Raw genomic sequence first — 20571 nt, forward strand, 5'->3', positions numbered from 1 at the left:
ACATTCTTCACTGACCATAAATGTGAGGGGTCATTTAACCACAGACCACCAAACTGGTGGTCATTCTAAAGAGCCTCCATTCATTGGTGGTTAGTTATGTGCCCTCCCTCTTATATAGACTGACCGCCAAGGTATATGTATGTACATATATATTTTTTTTTTGGGGGGGGGCAATGGGTTAACAGCACTGCCACTGGCCATCAATGCAGAGGGAACTGGGTTAATTTAAACTGACCACAAGGGAGAAAGTGTTGATTAACAATCCCACTGACTACTAAGATTGGTGTGTTTTTAAATTAAACTGACCATCAATGAAAGAAGGGGGTTAAGGCAGGGTTGACAGCATTTCAACTGACACCAGTTCTGGGGGATATTATTATTGTGGCCACTGGCACCAATGCTGGGGGTTATTATTGTGGTAACTGGCACTAATGCTGGGGGTTATTATTGTGGTAACTGGCACCAATGCTGGGGTTTATTACTGCAGTCACTGACACCAAAGCTGAGAGGTTAATATTGCACTCACTGACAGTAATGCTGGTAATTCTTTTTTAAAACCAATAATTTACATTCAAACAGTACAAGATATAACCAATTTACATTCATGTTTGCATTATTTGCACAAATGAATGTACATGCACTTTCATTGGATGAATGGCTATGCAAATTCTTTATAAATAAAGTGTTGGACAAATCTTGTTTAAAAATCCCCCTGGAAGCCTGTAGGTAAAGAATCCAGTTTGAAAAATCTGGCTATTATTAGGGCAAATGGGCAAGCAATTTTTAAAAAAGGCATGGGAAGCTGGGCATTGTCATGGAGGACAATGTCAATTTAAAAAAATGTTTTAAAATACCATACAGCAGAGAAAGGGTCCTTTTTTATGTAGCTTTCAGAGTGAAAAAGCAAATACACAAATCTTTAACCACTTGCTCTCCAGAGGATTTACCCCCCTTCCTGACCAGGCCATTTTTTGCAATAAGGTGCTGCATTTGTTTAACTGACAATTGCACAGTCATGCAATGCTGTACCCAAAGGAAATTTATGTCCTTTTTTCCCCACAAATAGAGCTTTCTTTTGGTGGTATTTGATCACCTGTGCATTTTTTATTTTTTGCGCTATAAACAATAAAGCCTTACAATTTTGGAAAAAGAAAACAATATTTTTGACTTTTTTACTATAAAACATATCCAGTAAAAATTTTTTAAAAAAAATCAAATTTCATCATGCATTTAGGCCAGAATGTATTCTGTGTCATATCTTTGCTAAACAAAAATCTCAATACATGTAAATTAATTGGTTTACGTGAAAGTTATAGCGTCTACAAATAGCGGTATATATGCTGGAATTTTTTTATTTTATTTTATACTAGTAATGGCAGCAATCAGCGACTTATAGCGGGATTGTGGGACTGCGGCGGGCATTCTGACACTGGGGGAACTGACTAACTGCCACTGACATCCCAAGGACACTAATACAGTGATCAGTGCTAATAAAAAGCACTGACACTGTACTAATGACACTGGGCAGGAAGGAGTTAACATCTGGGGGGATCAAAGGATTAACTGTGTGCTGTTTTACTGTGTGTGTTGTACTAGGGAAACATGCTGCTTTGTATTGCTCTGCTATACAGAGCAATACAAAGCAGCATGTTAGTACTGACAGGGGAGAGTGCGGTGTTGTTTACACACAGACCTCTCCCCTGTCACTGTTCCTTGGCAATACTTGGCAATCGCTGGGTGCCAGAGGGGAATCTCCGGCCAAGACCTGGGGATCAAGAGCTGTAGCTGTCAATGGCGGTGTGGGTAGGGAATCTTTAACACAAGGAGGGGTGGCAACAGCCAGGGCTGTTAGAAATCATGGGGCCCCGTACAGCCTAACTGATGGAACCCCTGACTCCACCCACCCATCAGGGCTGCTTTGTGAAAACCATTGCACAGAACAGGTAAGTATATGTTTGTTGTTTTAGATTTCACACTGATGCAGTGCGCAATTCGCACTGCTTTCTGTTCGCACCCCATTCATGTGAACCGTTGCGGGTGTGTATGTTAAGTTAACAACACCCTGAAATCGGTTCACAAAACATGGCGCGATGTGCAGAATTGGATTGCATGGGTGTGAATACCCATGTGATCCGATTCTAGTGCAGACAAAAAAAGGCACTATTTTGTTAGGGATGCGGTGTGAACTGAGGTATACAAAATGTATAGGTCAAATTGCACCGCACAGAATTCGCATGTGATTTGCACAGGAATGCGGTGCCGTTCCTGTGTGAATCACATGCAATATATCCCGCACCGCAGAAGTGTGAACGCAGGCTTAATTAATAAAAAAAACAAAGCTTTACAATCACTTTAAGACACTTCTTAGCTGTAAAGTCATTTTAATTTTTGTGGTTTTCTTCCATAGACAAATATGACATTTCCCTGCTCCTGTAGTCTCCTGCGATATAAACCCATCACATATCCCAGGAGACTGCGGGAGTCCCTGACTGGAGAACACTTTGATTGCTGCTAGTGGCTATACTAGCTGCTAGCAATAATCGCATGTCAAATCTGACAGGCTGGTATACATCCACCCAAAAAAGGAAAAAAAGTCCCTGATGGCCACAATCTATGGACTCCCAGCTCCAGTCTCCAGAGGTGAGCAGATGGGGCCCCCCTTAGCCCCGCAGGGAGAATGATAGCCCAGGACTCTGGTGGGGAATAGTATATTATATACACAGATTGACTTTACATAGTGACATCCAAATGAAGTCTGAAGCTGCCGGCCAAGCCCCCCTGCTAGGTGACAGGGCCCGGGCACCCTACATGAGGCCCGGTGGAACCCCCTTATCAGCGGCCATGGCAGCAGCACACAGTCTCTAGAATCTCTCCTCTCCCAACTGTCTGTACTCACAAATGTCTTCAGACGATTGACTGCCTCTTTCCAGTGCCCTACAGAAATGTTCTCCCTGTGATACCAGAATAGATCCACAAATGACAGGCCCTCTCAGTCACCCCAGCAACTTCCAGCAAAATCCAGCTCCCCAGTTCACCCAGCTGGTACTGCAATGATCAGCAAACACGTGGCAGGTGGCCCCCCAGGCTATGATCTCCACCAGAAGATTCCCTTTTTCCTACAGGGATTGATAGAGGCAGTATAAATATTCAAGCTCCACACCTATGTTCCAGAACCATCCAAAGGGTTCTAGAAGGCAGTAGGAATAATCAAACCTGCAGCTTGTGAAACAGAAAACAGACCTAAACAATCACAAACAGCCATTCTGATTACAGTGAGCCAGAACTAAATTTACCTAATCATAGCATCTATCTAGGAGGGTGTTACATTTTCATTTACAATTAGCTTGACTTACATATAGCACTTGTTCCCCAGTCTGACTCATTACCTAAAAAAAAATGCCTTTTTTCAGGTAGTTTTATCAACGACACATGCTTTTTCATCAAGCGGTATTAGGCCTGCTTTGGCCCACAGATTGAAACTGGTCTGCTGCTTGCTGAGGATCTCCTTGTTCTCACTGTTGAAAAAGCATCCTTTGTAATTACTATCAAACTCTCATTAACAATTTAGATACCACAGATTATACAGCAGTGTAAAATTGGCCATAACAGGTCAATATCAAGACTAGGCCCAAATGTAGTGGAGACACAGAACAAAGACAGGTATTTTCATGTAAAAATTAGATTACATGTGATGAAGCAGCAACAAGACCATTTAATCATGGATAATAGGTGTAACCACTAAATACCTTGCTTTCATTTTTATTAATAGGATAGAGGGGTGCATGAGAGATATAATATGAGGTAGTTAAGGCCTACACTATTTTTGCACTTTTTTCTTTCAAATGATGCAACAGCACATCATTCACTTGTTGCTGAGCAAAAGAAGTTTGCACAGTTCATTCCATCTCTCCAACGTGGACTCTACTATGTACAGTTTGCAATTACCATGGTTATCTGTCCACCTTGTTGGAGGATCAGATTGCTGGTGAGCTTTTTTCATGGTCAGAAAAATATAAATTCTGTACTTTGGGCACTTCAAACCAAGTAAAATACTACCAACATGAAATAAAAACCAATGTTCCCTCAAAAGAAATCAAAACACCAAAATAACACCCACAAATCAAAAAGTTTTGCTATGGACAGGGCAGCTGCTAGAAGTGAACCACAAACTAAAATTAAGAGACAAAATTCCCCCAATATTAAGAACAAACAAAACAGCAAAGGGGGCAATTGCCCAAAGAGATGCCAATCAGAATTAAGGCTAGTTTCACACCTATGCAGGTTGTGTTTTACTCATTTCTGCATTGCATTTTGCATTGCGTTTTTGCACCTGTGTTTTTGCTGCATTTTTATGGTTGATACATAGATACTTCTATTTTATGGGAAAATTGTCCCTGAAGATAGAAAAATGTTTTCACTATCCTTCTAATTACATCTGTTTAGGCAATGACACCTAGGGATTTTTAGCCCCCTTCCATGTGCCTGAATTCCAGCCATTTGGCCCATCAGAATGATGAACTCCCCTCCAAAAGGAATGTGTTGGGTAATAGGAAAGTGTTGGAGGAGGAAGTGGATGGACAAACTTCAAAACTAATGGGAAGTGCCAATGATTTTCTCAATCAGAATAGCCCAGCATTGGGGCAGAGCAGCAGGGGCTTAAAAGCTACTGCAGGCAAGTCTAAACATCTCTACCCCTCAACATCAAAGTCAGTGTAAGGGAATTTGTTAGAACAGAAATATCAAAGTTGCAATTGCTGACTCTACGTTGCATGTTCCGGGGCTTGCAGTTCCTACTTTTCTAACAGATTCTGTTTAACCACTAGCCTACAGGGCACTTATACTCCCTTCCTGCCCAGGCCAATTTCCAGCTTTCAGCGCTGTCACACTTTGAATGACTATTGCGCGGTCATGCAACACTGTACCCATATGACATTTTTATCATTTTTTTGTGACAGATGGAGCTTTCTTTTGGTGGTATTTAATCACCTCTGGGTTTTTTATTTTTTCTTAAACAAACCAAAAACCACTGAAAATTTTGAAAAAAAAATGTTTTTTCTTAGTTTTTCTTATAAAATGTTGTAAATAAGTGATTTTTCTCCTTCACTCATGTGTGCTAATGAGGCTGCAGTAATGGTCACTGATAGGCTGCACTGATGGACACTGATAGGTTGACACTGATGAGGAGGCACTGGTAAGTGGCACTGATGGGCATTGACAGGCATCACTGATGGGCACTGAAAGGCAGCACTGATATATGTCACTGATAGGCAGCACTGATAGGTGGCACTGACTGGCACTGTTAGGTGGCACTGATAGGGGGCACTGATAGGCAGCACTGATGTACACTGATAGGCGGCACTAACTGGCAGTGATAGGTGGCACTGATTGGCAGCACTGATAGGTTGCACTGATTGGCATTGATAGGTGGCACTGACTGGCACTGATGGGTGACACTGAATGGTAGCTCAGATGGGCACTGATATGTGGCATTGATGTGCACTGGTAGGCGCTGATATTTGGCATTGATGTGGCACTGATGGACACTGGCAGGTGGCATGGATAAGCACTGAGAGCTGGCACTGATGGACACTGACAGGTGGCACTGCTGGGGCTACACTGATCATCAGGGCACACTGATCATCAGTGCCCTGATGATCAGTGTACATGTCCCTCCCAAGGAATGCCGATTACCGGCTCTGCTCTCCTCACGAGCTGTCAGTGTGACAGCTTGTGAGGATAGAAATGCCGATAACCGGCATTTCCCTGTTTACATGCGATCAGCTGTGTTTGGACACAGCTGATCACATGACCGAGCAGACATCTTCAGCTCTTTCCGTGGATCGGTGATCCGCTGTGTCCGAGGGACACAGCGCACCGCCGATCGCCGCACTGCATGCTCCAGAGCCACGCATGCGCGTTAAGAATGGGAGGACGTCATATGATGTCCCCCCAGAATGAGAGAACCGCCTTGCGTCCGTCATTGGACTATATGGCGGGCGGGAGGCGGTTAAATGTGTTTTTTCGTTAAAAATATTATTTATAAAATCACACATTTCAAAATTATTCATGTGTTCTTGTAAATGGATTTTCTGTTGTCCATGTTTAATTACTCACGTCTCAAAGTACAGAATACCTATGTAGTAGAAAAAAGGGATCTTTTCAATGACCATATTTGACAAATGTCTTCTTTGTGCGGTGTTTCCGTTCTCAGACCAGCAACGGATCACCATCCATCATATGTGGAATAGTTAGGACACATTTTCTTACCATGACAATATTTCCTCTCATACTTAACCTACTATGTATTCTCAATGAAATCATCTAAGCAGAAAGGCATAAAGATGAATGTAACTGAACAAGGGAGTCTTTGTGTTTGTGATGTTCCAGAGGAGGAAGCGTGGATTATTAAATCTGGAAGGTCACATCCAAAAGCGCCTATTAAAAATCTCTGAAATGCCAGAGGCAACTTGTAAAATCTCATTTTAAGTAATATTTTACATGTTTTGAGATGACCCTTTTCTACCCACAGCTCTTAACATCAGAGCTGTCCCTTCTTAACTTCGTCATAATAAATACTCTGGGAAACATGTTTAAGTTAGTACAAGGAGCAATGATTTGCCTAAAAGGTACCCATATTTAACATGCCTGTACATGCCTTTTTTGCAGATTTACATAGTACAAATTGCATCATAAACTATACATAATATAATCCTAGGTGATCATAGTTCGACGCAGTTGAATTGGCCTAATTGGAAATGTTTTGTTGGTAATGCAAAGTGTGGTCACCGACTCAAGATCCACAAACTACACTGTTAACCTTTAGAAACCATCTTTCTGGGACACTTTGTTTGAATGTGCTATTGTGAAGTCCTCAGAATCTTTTGCAGATGGTGAATTCTTGGATATGTACTGGGGAGCACATAGCAGAAAAGTTAATTTCACTTACAAGTATTTTTGAAATATTTATTGGTTTAGACCTTCAAATACCGCTAACATGTTTCAGAGGAAAAGCTTCCCCTCCTTCAGGGCTAGAGCAGTCAATTTTATTAGAATCACTATGAAATGCACTAAAGGACCTATGTTAAAGGCATAGTTCACTTTTATCAAAAAACAACCTATGCATTTAATAAATGTCTGTAGGTAAAACAAGCTGTGCAGCTTTGAACAAAGATGAATAAAGCCCTTGCTATAGATGTAAGCCATTTACGTATCTCATGAAGCCTGACTGAAAAACTTCTAGGACAATGCTAAGGAGGTCACTGAGAACGTTTTAGTGATTACCTTCATCAGCACAAAAGCTAACTCTTTCTCTGATTCAAATCCCCTCGCATCCACTTTCCCTCCCCTGATGCATTAGCTCTGGGCTTAGCATTTGAAAGCTCACTCCTGTGATGATGAAGGTGAGCCTTAACAGCTAAGCATCTCTTTGCAGTGTTCTTAGCAACATCTTAGAAGTATTCCAGTTAGGCTTCAAAAGGTCCATAAATGACCTACACCTATAGCAAGGACATTATTTAAATTTGCATAACAATATAGTGTAGCGCAACAAACTAATATCTCATATAAAATAAATCACTAAACAATAATTAAAGTCCCATAAAAAAGTCTCCTCTAACACCACTGTGCAATGTATAAAATAAATCTTCCCTCTTCTTCATTGCCAACCGTGCCACCACCATTAGGTGAAAAACCTGCTCACCTCACTTTATGACCTCATCAATAGGTCATTATGCGCTCAACATATGGACATACTTGTGTACACCTTTTGTGGTCTTCCTCCAGCTCCTCTGCCGGTACTGCCACAGTATACACTCCTCCAGCTGACACTCTCATATAATATGTAGAATTATCTATTTATAAAACTATGTATTCGCACCCAGATTAAAAACATCTACAAGATGTAAGAAAAAAGCCAGCATTTAATGTATATTTTATTACATGGCTCACCACCCCGATCTCCCGGATGGTCATCAATTCAAAATGTCTAGGGCTCAGCTCCTTCCAACCACACCTATAGGTGGAAAGCTGACCCCTAGACGTTTTGAATCCAGCTTAATTATCTCCTAGCTGTGGTAATAAAATATTCAGATGAATAGCAATGCATAGATAACAAAGGAAACATTTCCATCAGTGATGATGGAAGAACCAAGGAAAGTCACAATGTTGCTGGACTACAGCCAAACAAAATATATGTATCTTAGTAAACCACATATGGCTCTTAATATTCTGTATATATGTGTGTGCGTGTGTGTGTGTGTGTGTATGTATCTGGTGGTGCTGTTTTGAGCATCACCTCCCTGTAGTTTTTTCTTGACCAAGGAAAATGACAGTTAACCTATACAACATTCTTGACCACATTAGTGAACAACTGAAGTTGTTTTTCAGTTGCGAAGGAGTTTATGTGGATTCTTTAAAAACACAAGGAGCAGGCTCTCTGCATGTGATACCAGCTGGAATTATCAGCAGGACAGATAAGCAATATGTAATGACAAGTGTTTGAATTTTGCTATTCGACCTTTCCAAGTTAGGCTTCATTAGACTGAAAACAATGCTGGGTACGCCAATGCTGTCAACAGGCAAATAAGAAAATAAGGCTGTTACATTGGTACTCCACTGGGCTTAGGAGATATAAGTTGTGAACACAACTAGCAAATGTGTGATTGTTTGAGTACCTCATAGATTTGGGAGGGTAATAAAATCCGAGCTATACTAAATGAGGAAATCACATTTAATTTATCCAGGGTTATTATATCATGTACTGTCTGCTCTCATGTTGTAAAGTGCTGCGTAAATTGTTGCCACTATATAAATCTTGAATAATAATAATAATAATAATGGGTTCTTGCTGTTCATATATCTTGCAATTCTAATTAATGCAAAAAAAAAACAATCTAAATTTAAGTATTTTTAAGAGAAGACTTAAAGGCTGCCCAAAAAAAGGTTTGATGTTGGACAAAGTTAGAATTCCTACGCACACTGAGTGTGGGAAGATTGGTAATCTGCCACTTGGACACAAAAGCAGGCAACTCCTGACACCTTTTTGGGTTTTATTCCATAGGATACTCAACTTTGCAAACCCTGTAATATGAACTACAAATTAAAGAAATGTATTATCCCATGTATTCACATGTATGAAATGTTATGTTCATTTGTAAAATAGCCATACAACTATTTGCATATAGATACTCCATACATAGCTCTGGTGGATGTTTTAAAGAATACACCATAACTGTTTGCAAGTAAAATGAATAGCAGACATGGTCAATAAACACCCAATAAAAACAACCATTAAAGCTGTTTCATAGCCTTTGCATGAAAGTATAGATGATATTTCAATTTTATTTTGTGCCAGACTAAAACATGATTAGCTTAGGACAATGCACAAAAGAGTTTAAAATGTAATACAAGTCATGGGAAGTTCCTTTATTGTCTCCTTAAAGTCCAACTATTACATATGAAATTACATTGTACACAGTCTGTCACTGTCATTAACACAGCAGTTTTTGTATATTTGAGTTCCACTGTAATAGTTTTATTATCTGTTGATCCTGCCAGTAGATTTGCTATTCTTCCATTTCCTATAACAGGGTCTCTCTGTTGACAGGATAGTCTTAGACATATATTTTTTAAAACATATTTTGTAGAGAAAAGGTTATCAATAAACATGAGTTCAAATAGAAAAGGATCTGGTCAAGCTCTCATTACAGCAACTGTTTAGGCCTTCAAAGATATCAAGAAAGTTAAGGCCATTAATTGTGAACAGATAAATATGTCATTGTATTAAGGCCTAAAAAGAAAAGGTTGGCATTGGAGACATGGTGAACTGACTTGATAATGTCTAAGTAGTAAAAAAAGAATGGGAGAACTATAACCTTCAGGACAGAAAACAGAGAAAAGGTGAAAATAGTATTAGATTGAGAGTCCATAGCTGAGACTGAATAAAAGTATCTATATGTCCATCAGGGAGACAAGAGGAGAGGGGGATCCAGAAAGGTTTGAGAAGCTTGGAGTCCCTAGATTGGGACTATAGATACTGTATGTTTCCACAAGAGGTATATCAAGTTGATGTATCTTCTATAATTTTGTCAATGAGCCATTGAGGGAACGGATAAAGAGTCTGTTCCTGCTCTTGAATGGAGACATTTAGAAGTTTTTTTAAATGGACTCTGAATGCACTAGTTTTTGTTTGGTTAACCACTTGCCCTCCAGAGGATTTACCCCCCTTCCTGACCAGGCCATTTTTTGTAATACAGCACTGCGTTACTTTAACTGACAATTGTGCAGTTATGCAGCGCTGTACATAAATTAAATTTATGTTATTTTTTCCCCACAAATAGAGCTTTTTTTCAGTGGTATTATTTGTGTTTTTTATTTTTTGCGCTATAGTAAAAAAAAAACATCAATTTTTAAAAAAAAACAATATTTTTGACTTTTTGCTATAAAACATATCCAATAAAAAATTATTAAAAATAAAAAAATTTTCCTGAATTTAGGCCAAAATGTATTCTGCTACGTGTCTTTTCTAAAAACAAAATCCCAATACATGTAAATTAATTGATTTGCATGAAAGTTATAGCATCTACAAATGGCGGTATATATATTGGAATTTTTTTTTTATACTAGTAATCAGCGACTTATAGCGGGACTGCTGGACTGCTGTGAGCAATCTGACGCTGGGTGGGAACTGACTAACGGCCACTGACAATTCCAATGACACTAATACAGTGATCAGTGCTAATAACAAGCACTTACACTGCACTAAGACACTGGGCAGGAAGGGGTTAACATCTGGGCTGATCAAAGGGTTAACTGTGTGTTGTGTTTACTCTTTGTGCTGTGTGCTGTTTTACTAGGGAGACATGCTGCTTTCTCTCTCTCTGCTGTGCAGAGAGAGAGAGAAAGCAGCATGTCCATGCTGAGAGGAAATAGATCTGTGTTGTTTATACACAGATCTCTCCCCTCTCAGCTTTAGCGGCGATCACCGAGTGCCGGACGAGAATCACAGGCTGGGGACCCAGTGATTGACATTCTCTGCAACCCCTTACCCAGAACTGCAAAATCTCGTATATTTATGTGGTTTTGCGCAGAGCGGCCACCCAGTAGCAGTATATCTGCTATAGGGTGGTAGGTAAGTGATTGTTTAAGCTGGCTATTAAAATATGGTACCTTTCAGTGTACTTCAATTTTTTTTAACTTTAACTACCACATTGCTGGACAACTTGACCTGTTACAAAAAGTGAAAACATAGTAGATCTACTGGCAGAATCAACGCTTAATAAACTTTGTTAAATGGGGAGGTCAGAAAAACAAAAACTGCCAGTGATTTAAAATGAGCTTCTCGTGATGTTACACAGCCACCTGGTAATAGGCTCAATGCATAAATCTTTACACAAGAACAAGAAGTAAGGCCTCCTTCACACCATGTGCAGACATGTCAGTTTTTCTGCACACCTTCTGCAAGGGCACAAAGAAAACAATTGTTCTCTATGTGTCCTGTTCACACCGCAAGTATCATCTGCAGATTTTTTCTGTGCAGAAATCTGCATCGGGTATGCAGTTTTCTGCACAGAAAACAGTGCCGTGACATCAACAGTGTGGTGTGAACAGGGCAGATGATGTCTAACTGTGCATAAGAAAAACGCACATAAAAACTGATGTCAACATGCATAAAAACTCACTGAAATGTGCATGAAAACTGATGTTAGCCTAGGTTCACACTTGGGCTTTTTCAGTGTGTTTACCAGTTTGCAGGAATGCACTACAGTCCATTTAACATGATTTCCTATGGATCTAGTTCACATCTGTGTGTTTTAAACCAGTGCATTTTTTAGAAAGGGTCAGGGACTTTTTTCCTGCATCAGAAAGCTTTTTTGTGCAATTGATTTCAATAGAACTGCACAAAAAATGCAAGTGTTGAGGTTTTTATGCATTTTGCATTTTTGGGGTTTTTTTCACTAACAGGAAAGTATGATAGTTCTGCTCATGTAGTACAACTTTGATGTGACTTTACACTCTCTGGCACTCAAGTAGCATTAAAGTAGCATCAAAGTTGCACCCATCCAAAGTCATATGAAAGTGGCATTGAAGTCAATACTTTCCTATTGGCAAAAAAAAAAGTAAAATGCATAAAAATGTGGCAAAAACGTGTGTTCAAAAAATCAAAATGCGCCAGAATTAAATCGCAACATGCAGAGGTGCAACCCTAGCCTAAATTGGAGCTAAAGGCTTTTTTCTATTGCTATCAGGTATGCTTTTATTGCAGAAGAGTCTATAGGGTCTATTATTCAATGTTTTCACCGAAGATTCACACAACTTTTACCCGAGAGTGACACATTTAAAATTGAAGCTTTTTGTGAAAATTGTGTGAATCGTGGGTAAATCTATGTATCTTGGGTAAAAACATTGATGAATAAAACTCTGAATGTCTCCTAAGCTCCTTTCTGCCTGCCAAAAATAATCTTTGGATTTTACACAATGAGCACGGCATATGCAGCTCATTGTCCAATCCTGCAATGCCATAGGTGCAGAGACTATGTAACTCCTTTGCAAATTACCTAGGTATGTCATCCCAGACGGACCAATCAAGATAGCCAAAGGTGCCAAACCTGGAAAAGTCCCTGAGAGGTCATTGGTGGCAGTCGTGTGTCCATTTCACTACAGGGTCAAAACCAAAGTAAGCCCATGCTGTAAAAGAAGATGCTATATACCTCCTGTACAGCTGTTTTCTGGCCGATACAGGTATCTGACATTACTGGGTGTGTCAAATGCCTCCTTGCCCATGGCGCATTGTGGTTCCTCCCTCTGGATTCCACATCCTGTAGTGAGGGAGCGGGTATTTGATATACCTGAAAGCAGAGGCATAAATAGAACCTTTAAGTCCCTGGTGCAATAAACCATGAAGGACCCCCTGGTCTCTGGTCCTGGATCCCCTTCCCTCTGAGCCCGGGGCCCTTCCCACTGATCCTGGGGTCCTTTATTCCCATCGCGGGGCCCTTTCCCATGTTCTGCAGCAGGCCCCATATATGCCGTCTTGGGTAGTGTTGACACTTTTTCTTCAAGCCAAACCTGAACACTTTAGCGGCGCACTGCCGATTTTCTTCTGTAGTATACACTATAGATATATTTTGTGATTAAATAACCTTTCTAATCATATATATTTATTCACAAGAGTCCCCCCTTACATCAAAGTCCTCAGAGTTCCCCTTTTAAATCTGAATACACCGTATTCCCCTTCCTACATCTGAATCTGTAGAGTTCTCTTCACATCTGAACTTGCAGCATTCCTCTTTACACCTGAACTCGCTGAGTTCCCAATTACATCTGAACTTACAGCGTTCCCCTTTACATCTGAACTCACAGAGTTACTCTACATCTGAACTCGCAGAGTTCCCCTTTCATCTGAACTCGCAGAATTCCCCTTTTAAATCTGCATTCACAGAGTTCCACTTTACATCTGAACTTGCAGAGTTCTCCTTTAAATCTGAATTTGCAGAGTTTCCCTTACTCTGTAAGTGGGGACTCTGCACACTCTGATGTATGGGAGAACACTGGGGACACTGATTTAACAGACTGGTGTAAAGGATAACTTTGATATAAGGGGGTCTCTCGTAACCAGATCCCACACTTACATCATAGTTCCCAGCAATCCCCTTTAGTCAGGGTTTCCAGAGCCCCCCTTACATCAGAGACTGCAGAATTTCACTGTAAGGGGGAGCTCTGTGGACTGTAACGTAAAGGGGAACTCTGATGTAAGGGGTGCTCTGGGAACCCTGATTTAAAGGGGGGGGTTCTGATGTAAAGGGAAACTCTGCTCACCAAAGCCCCCTTTACATCTGCGTCCACAGAGCACCTTTTATATCTGAGTCCCCTTTTACATTAGAGTCCACAGAGTTCTCTCTTACATTAGTGCACTCATAGGCAGGAGAGAAGGGAGGGGACACTTCAAAAACAATGGATGATGAGTTATCTAACCCAAGGAGGAAGGCTCAGGCAGGCTGCATATATCCTCCACCATGCAGTTGCTGGGCTTTCCCGCCCACTTATCTCCTTAGTAAGGCATAGTGCTGCCGGGAATAGGAGTGTGGGCAGAGCCGTGGGCACACACACAGGAGGACAGGAGCTGGAGGAAGAGGAGCTCATTCATGCAGAGGGGGGAGAGGGGGAAGGCTGTCAGTGCTGGGTCTGAAAAGTGCAAGAGAGAGTGTAATAGACACTCTTTGCTCACAACTGGAGCCAGCCAGCCAACAGTCCGTGCTCTTGGGCCCCTCACAGTGGCAGAACACAAGGGCCTGGTCCCAAGTGCAACCTTTGCAACCTTGGTAGTTCCACCACTGCCTGGAAGTGTCAAATACCTGTAGTAGTCAGAGAACAGCAAACCACCACAGTTTTAACACACAGGCCTCTGGAATGGTATACATCTTCTTTTAAAGCATGGCCTTACTTTTATTTTGACCCATGTAGTGACATAGTCACTTTAATATATTTGCTGCTGGTTTTTATTTTGGTGCATAACCATGGTCCAATAACATCATAAGCAGTTTGTTGGGTTTTTTTTTTTTAAATACCTGGGTGAGATGACTGCACAGTACATAGTAGCACTTTGTTTCTCACATGCTATCAAAATGGTATTTGCGTATTTTGCAAAATGATACTTGTGTAGCAGCAGAATAGCTCATTAATCCCTTAGGTGTGCACTGTTACATCTTTCTCTTTCTTTTACACAGGACTGCCAAAGAAATACAACAGGCAAGCACTGTGAGAGATGTCCAACTGGTTACATGGCTGATGTAGTCCAGGGAGTATTGAAATCCTGTCTGCAATGTCCCTGCCCGCTGCAGTTTAGTTCTAACAAGTACGTTGCTTTCAATCCTGTGATAAAACACATAAATAAAAAAAGGCACAGAAAAGATCTCCATCTATACTTTGTCCTGAAGAAGGTTTACATTTGGAATTGGAGAAGTTAAAATATTCAGTGGTATAGGGTTGTGCTAGATAATGTTTTGCATACCTAAAAGAGAACTGTAGTCTAAATATAAATGCCTATTAATTGTATCTGATTCATGTACTTATAAATCATATTTGGCAGACAATTTCTTCCAGAACAGTTTTCAGCATGATATATGACCATGGTATTTCTGTCAGTGTTTTGTGTGTTAACTAGGTTTTGCTGTGGCTTCTGATCAGCAGCGGTTCGGCTAATTTAAAGTATATCCAAAGCAAAAACTTTTTTTCCAATTTGGATTGAATAGGGTTGAGTAGGGTAGTGTTAAAATTGCAGTTAGATTTTTATTTTTTGCCATCTGTGTTTTTTTTTAATGGAGATATCTCTTCACCCCCTATCCTGTAGATTCAACAGGACAAGAGGAGATATTTTTCCAATAAAAGGGAAATGCCCTCCTAGACCAGTGTCTTGGGAACAAGTGTCCCCAGATTTCTCCTGTATCCCTGTTCTGGTGGCAACTAAGAATTATAGATTCACCTCCACTTTCATTCCCCATTACATTGGAATCATGCCAATTGAAGAATGAATATCCGTAATGGTGACACAGACAGCAATAAGGAAAACTTACAGTGATTCTAACCTCTCACTACTGTATCCAAATCTAAACAAAAGGTTTGGTGTTTAGTTATACATTAAACTTATAACTGAGTTGGACTCCTGCACAAGCCTACCCTTCCAAATGTATGCAGCTTCTTTTAGAATGAGGGCTATACAGTAGTTTTTTCTCAACCTTTTTTCAGTCATGACACCCTTTAAAATTATGCACAATTTTGAGGCACCCCTAAAAGTTGTACATATCTCAGCAACATACACACACATAGGACACCCAACATTAGAGATGATTTATTCTTGCAAAGCAAATATACACTGGTAATGACTAGCATTCCAGCATTTGTTCTCCCTCATTTTCTCTCCACCAAACAGCTAATGTCAGCCCACAGAAGGGCAGAGGTCAGACAAGGATGCCAGTCAAGTGCCAGGCATCCTTCTTATCAACAGATGACTTCAGCAGTTGTTAGGATCCTGGCGGCAGGCCCAATTGGCATCCAAGATTGTAATGTTGCACAATGAAATCCTATAGCCTATAGCCAAAAATGCAGGCTCAATCCATCCACTGTCATGTACACAATTTTTGGGTAATTTAGGGCAATGTTTAGGCATTTTGTCAAGGCACCCCTGAAAGAACTCAGAAGGCAACCCAGGATGCCTAGGCACTCTGGTTGAAAAAGGCTGCTATACAGGATGTCAATTGTATTTAACTCGGGTTCTTACATTTTCAGAGTATGCATTATGTTAATAAATCAAATCACAAGCTCAGGTATGTTTCTAAGAAACCCTCTTGACAAAAATCGTTCAGGTTGTTATAGGGCTTACTAGAGAACAGTTACACTGTTTTTAAATATTTGGTCTACTTCTGCCAGTGGGCTGCTTGTTCGCTACTTAATGCCCAACTCCAGGCAAAACTGTTTTCTTAGTTTTGATTAGAGTTGGGAAGAGTCAGAACTTATTTTGTTATTGTTATCTGGGATTTCTCTTGACTTTTTATTCCTGAAACATCAGGACCAGAAATAAATGTTAATGATGTCACCAGAGCAGGAATACACAAGCTATAGTAAAAACCTGATGGAGATCTAATCCTTTTCCACTTTTCCCCTCTACTTATAATAATAATTGCATTTACTACTTTCATCCATATTATTCAAGCCAAACGGAAGCTTCTGGCTGCATAACCAATTTATTTATTTAAGTGTAGGTGTTTTGTATTGTAAAAGTTGCCCTGTATTGACAGCACATTGGAGAACCAAACCACAGCTTTCACACAGAACACAGCGGTCTGACACTGCCCCTGCATGGTGCAATAAAAAGTCTGATTGTTGTTGGGGAAAGAATAACGTCATCAACGTTCATACTCTTTGAGCAGCATTGTTGATTGGAGAGCTCTGCTGGGTGGTCATAAGCTGCAATTTATTTTTTCTTGTTGTTTGTGTCCCTACTAGGAAGATTCTGTCCTAGTGTCACGGTGTCACAGGAACTGAGTCATGGGAAATCTGTCCAATGGAGGCAGAGACAACAACAAAAACAATTTTATTTAGTAGAGTGGGGAAAGATTAGAACATGTGTCAAGTTGTTTTTGCTCCATGAGACTTCTTCTCCCAGTGACACCTATACTCCTTATTCTTTGTCTTGGTTTCACAGGGATGTAAAGTAAGACATAATTTACTAAATACCATCACTAACAGCAATAAAAACCCAACAGAGTTTCTAGCCCTTCCCCACTAAACTCCAAACTGAAAAAAAGATTTGGTTAGATTTGGGCTTTAGCAATCTAAGCAAGCAAAGGAGAAATCTTTGTAAATCTTTTACAACAGTTTTACTAAATGTTTTTCAGAATCTGATGAAAATATGAATTTAGATTGTTCCTTCCATCAAGTACTTAAGAGTTTATCTTTCCTCTAGGGGAGACAAGAGTACACATGATCTCATCACAGCTCTTATGGGAACAGTTACTTTCTGTTTTGTTCCCATGAACACAGTCCTTATTATCTTGTACTAGAAGGAAGCATATGTAACAATTTCTCTTTATTACACCAGATGTCTCATCTCTTAATACAACTTCAGAAAAGTTCTCAAAATAGATGTGCCTGATTACTGTAACGTAGAGACTGTTTATAAAAACTCCAGCCCGCATTACTTCAGATTTGAAGATAGTCCCTTGGTAGTGGATGAACGTTAATTTCCAGTAAAATTATAGATCGGTACAGGAGCAAATATAGAACAGGAAGTTCATACAATAGAAGGACAACAAGATAATAGGAGGATATCCATTTATGACATAGCTATAAAATAGTACAGAGAACCCATCCTAGTTTATAAGGATTTAATTGTGCTATGTTTGCCTGCGAGGGCCCTCAGCCCTCTCTTTTTTTTTTTGCTCATCAATTTCTCTTTGTGAAACAGCAATTTCTGGATCAATTTCCCACCATGACATTCACAAAACAACCACTTTATTTTCTATTACTTTATGACCCCTATGACTGGTTAACATTTCAACAAAGAGAACAAACAGATTTTCTAATTATTATACAGTATGCTAGTACTTAAACTTCCATTGACCACACCTTTAAAAAAAAACAGGACCAGATGCTAGATTACAATAAGTTATAATATGTTGACATCCTAATGGTTTTTTGTGTCCTTGACTTTGACTTTTGCTTGGAGACCCCACATGTGTACAGACATTTGATGATCTCTTGTCACAGCATTAGACATTTTGTGCAGCACTGGTATACCTTGCAGGGGAGGTCCAACCTTATTCTCTACTGCAGATATGGAGCTCAACTGAGTCTTTTAGCCATTGTATACATAGTACATACTCCACTCTATTAAAAGCACTTGTTTGTTTGTTGATTACAATAGACTATTATTCTTTTCCAACAGCTTTGCCCTTACTTGTGTTATGAAGAAAGGTTTTGTGCGTTGTATTTGTAGGGAAAATTTTGCTGGACCTAAATGTGAAAGGTAAGGACCTTGTGAAAAGACTGAAAGTTCTTTATTCATCACCTTTCAATATATACAGAACATTGTTTATAAATATATGTATATACTGAGTAATATATATGTGTTCTTACTCCTGGTCACACTGACTCCAGCCCTACCTGTCCTTTAGCCTAAAATCTGTACACTCACCTAATCAGATCAAATAAATTTGATTTCTTCTAGCACCACAATGTGCACTGAATTCACTCAGAAGTATGGCTATAATATTAATTCTGAATTCCAGGCACACAGCTAAATACACAGATGAAATAAATACCTGGGAACTGTTTTACCCACCAATGGATTTGTATTTGTGTCCATCCCTCCCCACAATTTGACGGAACTGTGAAACAAGCCCAATTATCTGTCACGCTGCTCTCTCTTGTGCACTGCAGAACACTAAATTGGTTCCTTGTGATGCATCTCTCCCTCTGGCTGGACTCTGCTGTACAGACTATACAATAGAATGCAAAAGGCTAATACCAAGTCATGCACTACAAGTACTGCACGACTTGCATTTAGAGTATATCTAAAGCCTATTTTTTTTTTGTACGGAGTAGGAGATGGATAAAACGTAGGTGTTTTTTTCCTGTGTATGTCCTATTGGGGAGATTTCCCTTCACTTACAGTTCTATAAATACAACAGGAAGTAAGGAAATGCTTTCCAAAGTGACGGACATCCCCTCCAAGATGGTTGCAACCAGAACAGGCATCCCCATTCAAAGATTTCCCCTTATTATGAGCCACCCTGTTCCTTAACTGTGGTCGCATCCAACATTCCACGCCACGTACACATGGATTCTGCTACTCCAGACCACCTACATTCAGGGAGCTGGGAAGTCAAACCTTCTGCTATTCCTGCGTATGAATTCATCACATGCACCCTCTAGACTTTCCCTACACAAACACCACACTGTCTCAATGGGAATGGAATCTCCCATTCCCTGTGCGCCACAGTGCTCACCCGAGACAGAGGTCTTGCTTCTTAATGCGGCTTGGCCAGAAAAAGGTGCAGTTTGTTGCCAGTGCAACCTGACGCCAAGCATCAAGTGGCCTGGCAGCAGGATCTCGCCCCAACCCAAGTTTTAACTATCTGAGCATGTCCAGCAGCAGACACACTCCTACACCCTCCACTGACTTGCTGCCCGTGTGGACCTGAAGCCATAGCTGGTTGCACAGGGCTTGTTTCTTGTCATACCCTGGATTGCTGGCCTGTGACTTTTGGTTTGCCTTGTTTCCACCCTACTGTCCAGCTGCTTTTCCAGTGCTGTGATCCAGGTTGCTACCACTGAACGTATTCCATTTCACTGCATCATATTTCCATCCTGTGATCCTGCTGATATCACACTAATGCCCTGCACCTTCCAGGACTACTCCCTGCTCTACCTCATTGCATCTGTGTACCCTGCAGAGTCACCCTCCACCTATTATATTAATAAATTATCTGCTTGTTGAACCCCTTAATAAAGAACTGACGGTCCTGAACAGCTATTAGCCTTCATGTGTGCTCTGTTCTGCCCACCCTTCCATCACACCCCTTTATTCTTGTTCTGGTGACAATACAAAACTTAATTTCCTCCATCACTTTCAATGTCACTGACAATGTTTGTGTATTCTGAATTAAGGAAAATAAAGAGGTTCGATGTATAGAATTATTGTTTTTTAATTATTCGTCTTGCAGCTCTGTAATTCACACTTTGCTTATATTCACACAGGTTTTTAAAGAAAACCTTTAAAAATGGTTGCGAAATGCCTATAGCATTTGGATGCATTTAGGAGGCATTTGTAAACCATTATCTGTTTCAGGAAACATTGTTAAAAAGGATTTTTTAAAAGAAAAATCAAGTGCTTACTGAAAGCCTTACAAGCATCTAAGGAGCGCTTAGGCTATGCTGTTATTAGCTTGAATTGAAGCATTTGTCAAGTTACCATTGCTTGCCAAATGTTGCTGGTGAACTAAAAAAAACAACACAAAGCAAAGCAAACACCTTCTGATTTTCATGTGTGTACTAAGATGGTTCACTTTTACAGAA

At 40.2% G+C, this 20571-nt stretch overlaps 1 protein-coding gene across 1 annotated transcript in view; it reads left to right on the plus strand.

Annotated features, from left to right (window-relative positions):
- The window catches only part of LAMA4 (laminin subunit alpha 4), a gene marked incomplete at its 5' end in the record, with an annotated part of 111094 nt that overhangs the window by 1075 nt on the left and 89448 nt on the right, over window positions 1-20571 (plus strand). The window contains 2 exons of the mRNA XM_089665396.1: window positions 14724-14851; window positions 18440-18520. Of these exons, the coding sequence (XP_089521522.1) occupies window positions 14724-14851; window positions 18440-18520 (209 nt within the window). The remainder of the gene's footprint in view (window positions 1-14723; window positions 14852-18439; window positions 18521-20571) is intronic.

The sequence above is a fragment of the Staurois parvus genome, unplaced genomic scaffold (assembly GCF_062004578.1).
Source record: "Staurois parvus isolate SC_StPar_1 unplaced genomic scaffold, SC_StPar_1.0 ptg000048l, whole genome shotgun sequence".
Taxonomy (NCBI): Eukaryota; Metazoa; Chordata; class Amphibia; order Anura; family Ranidae; genus Staurois; species Staurois parvus.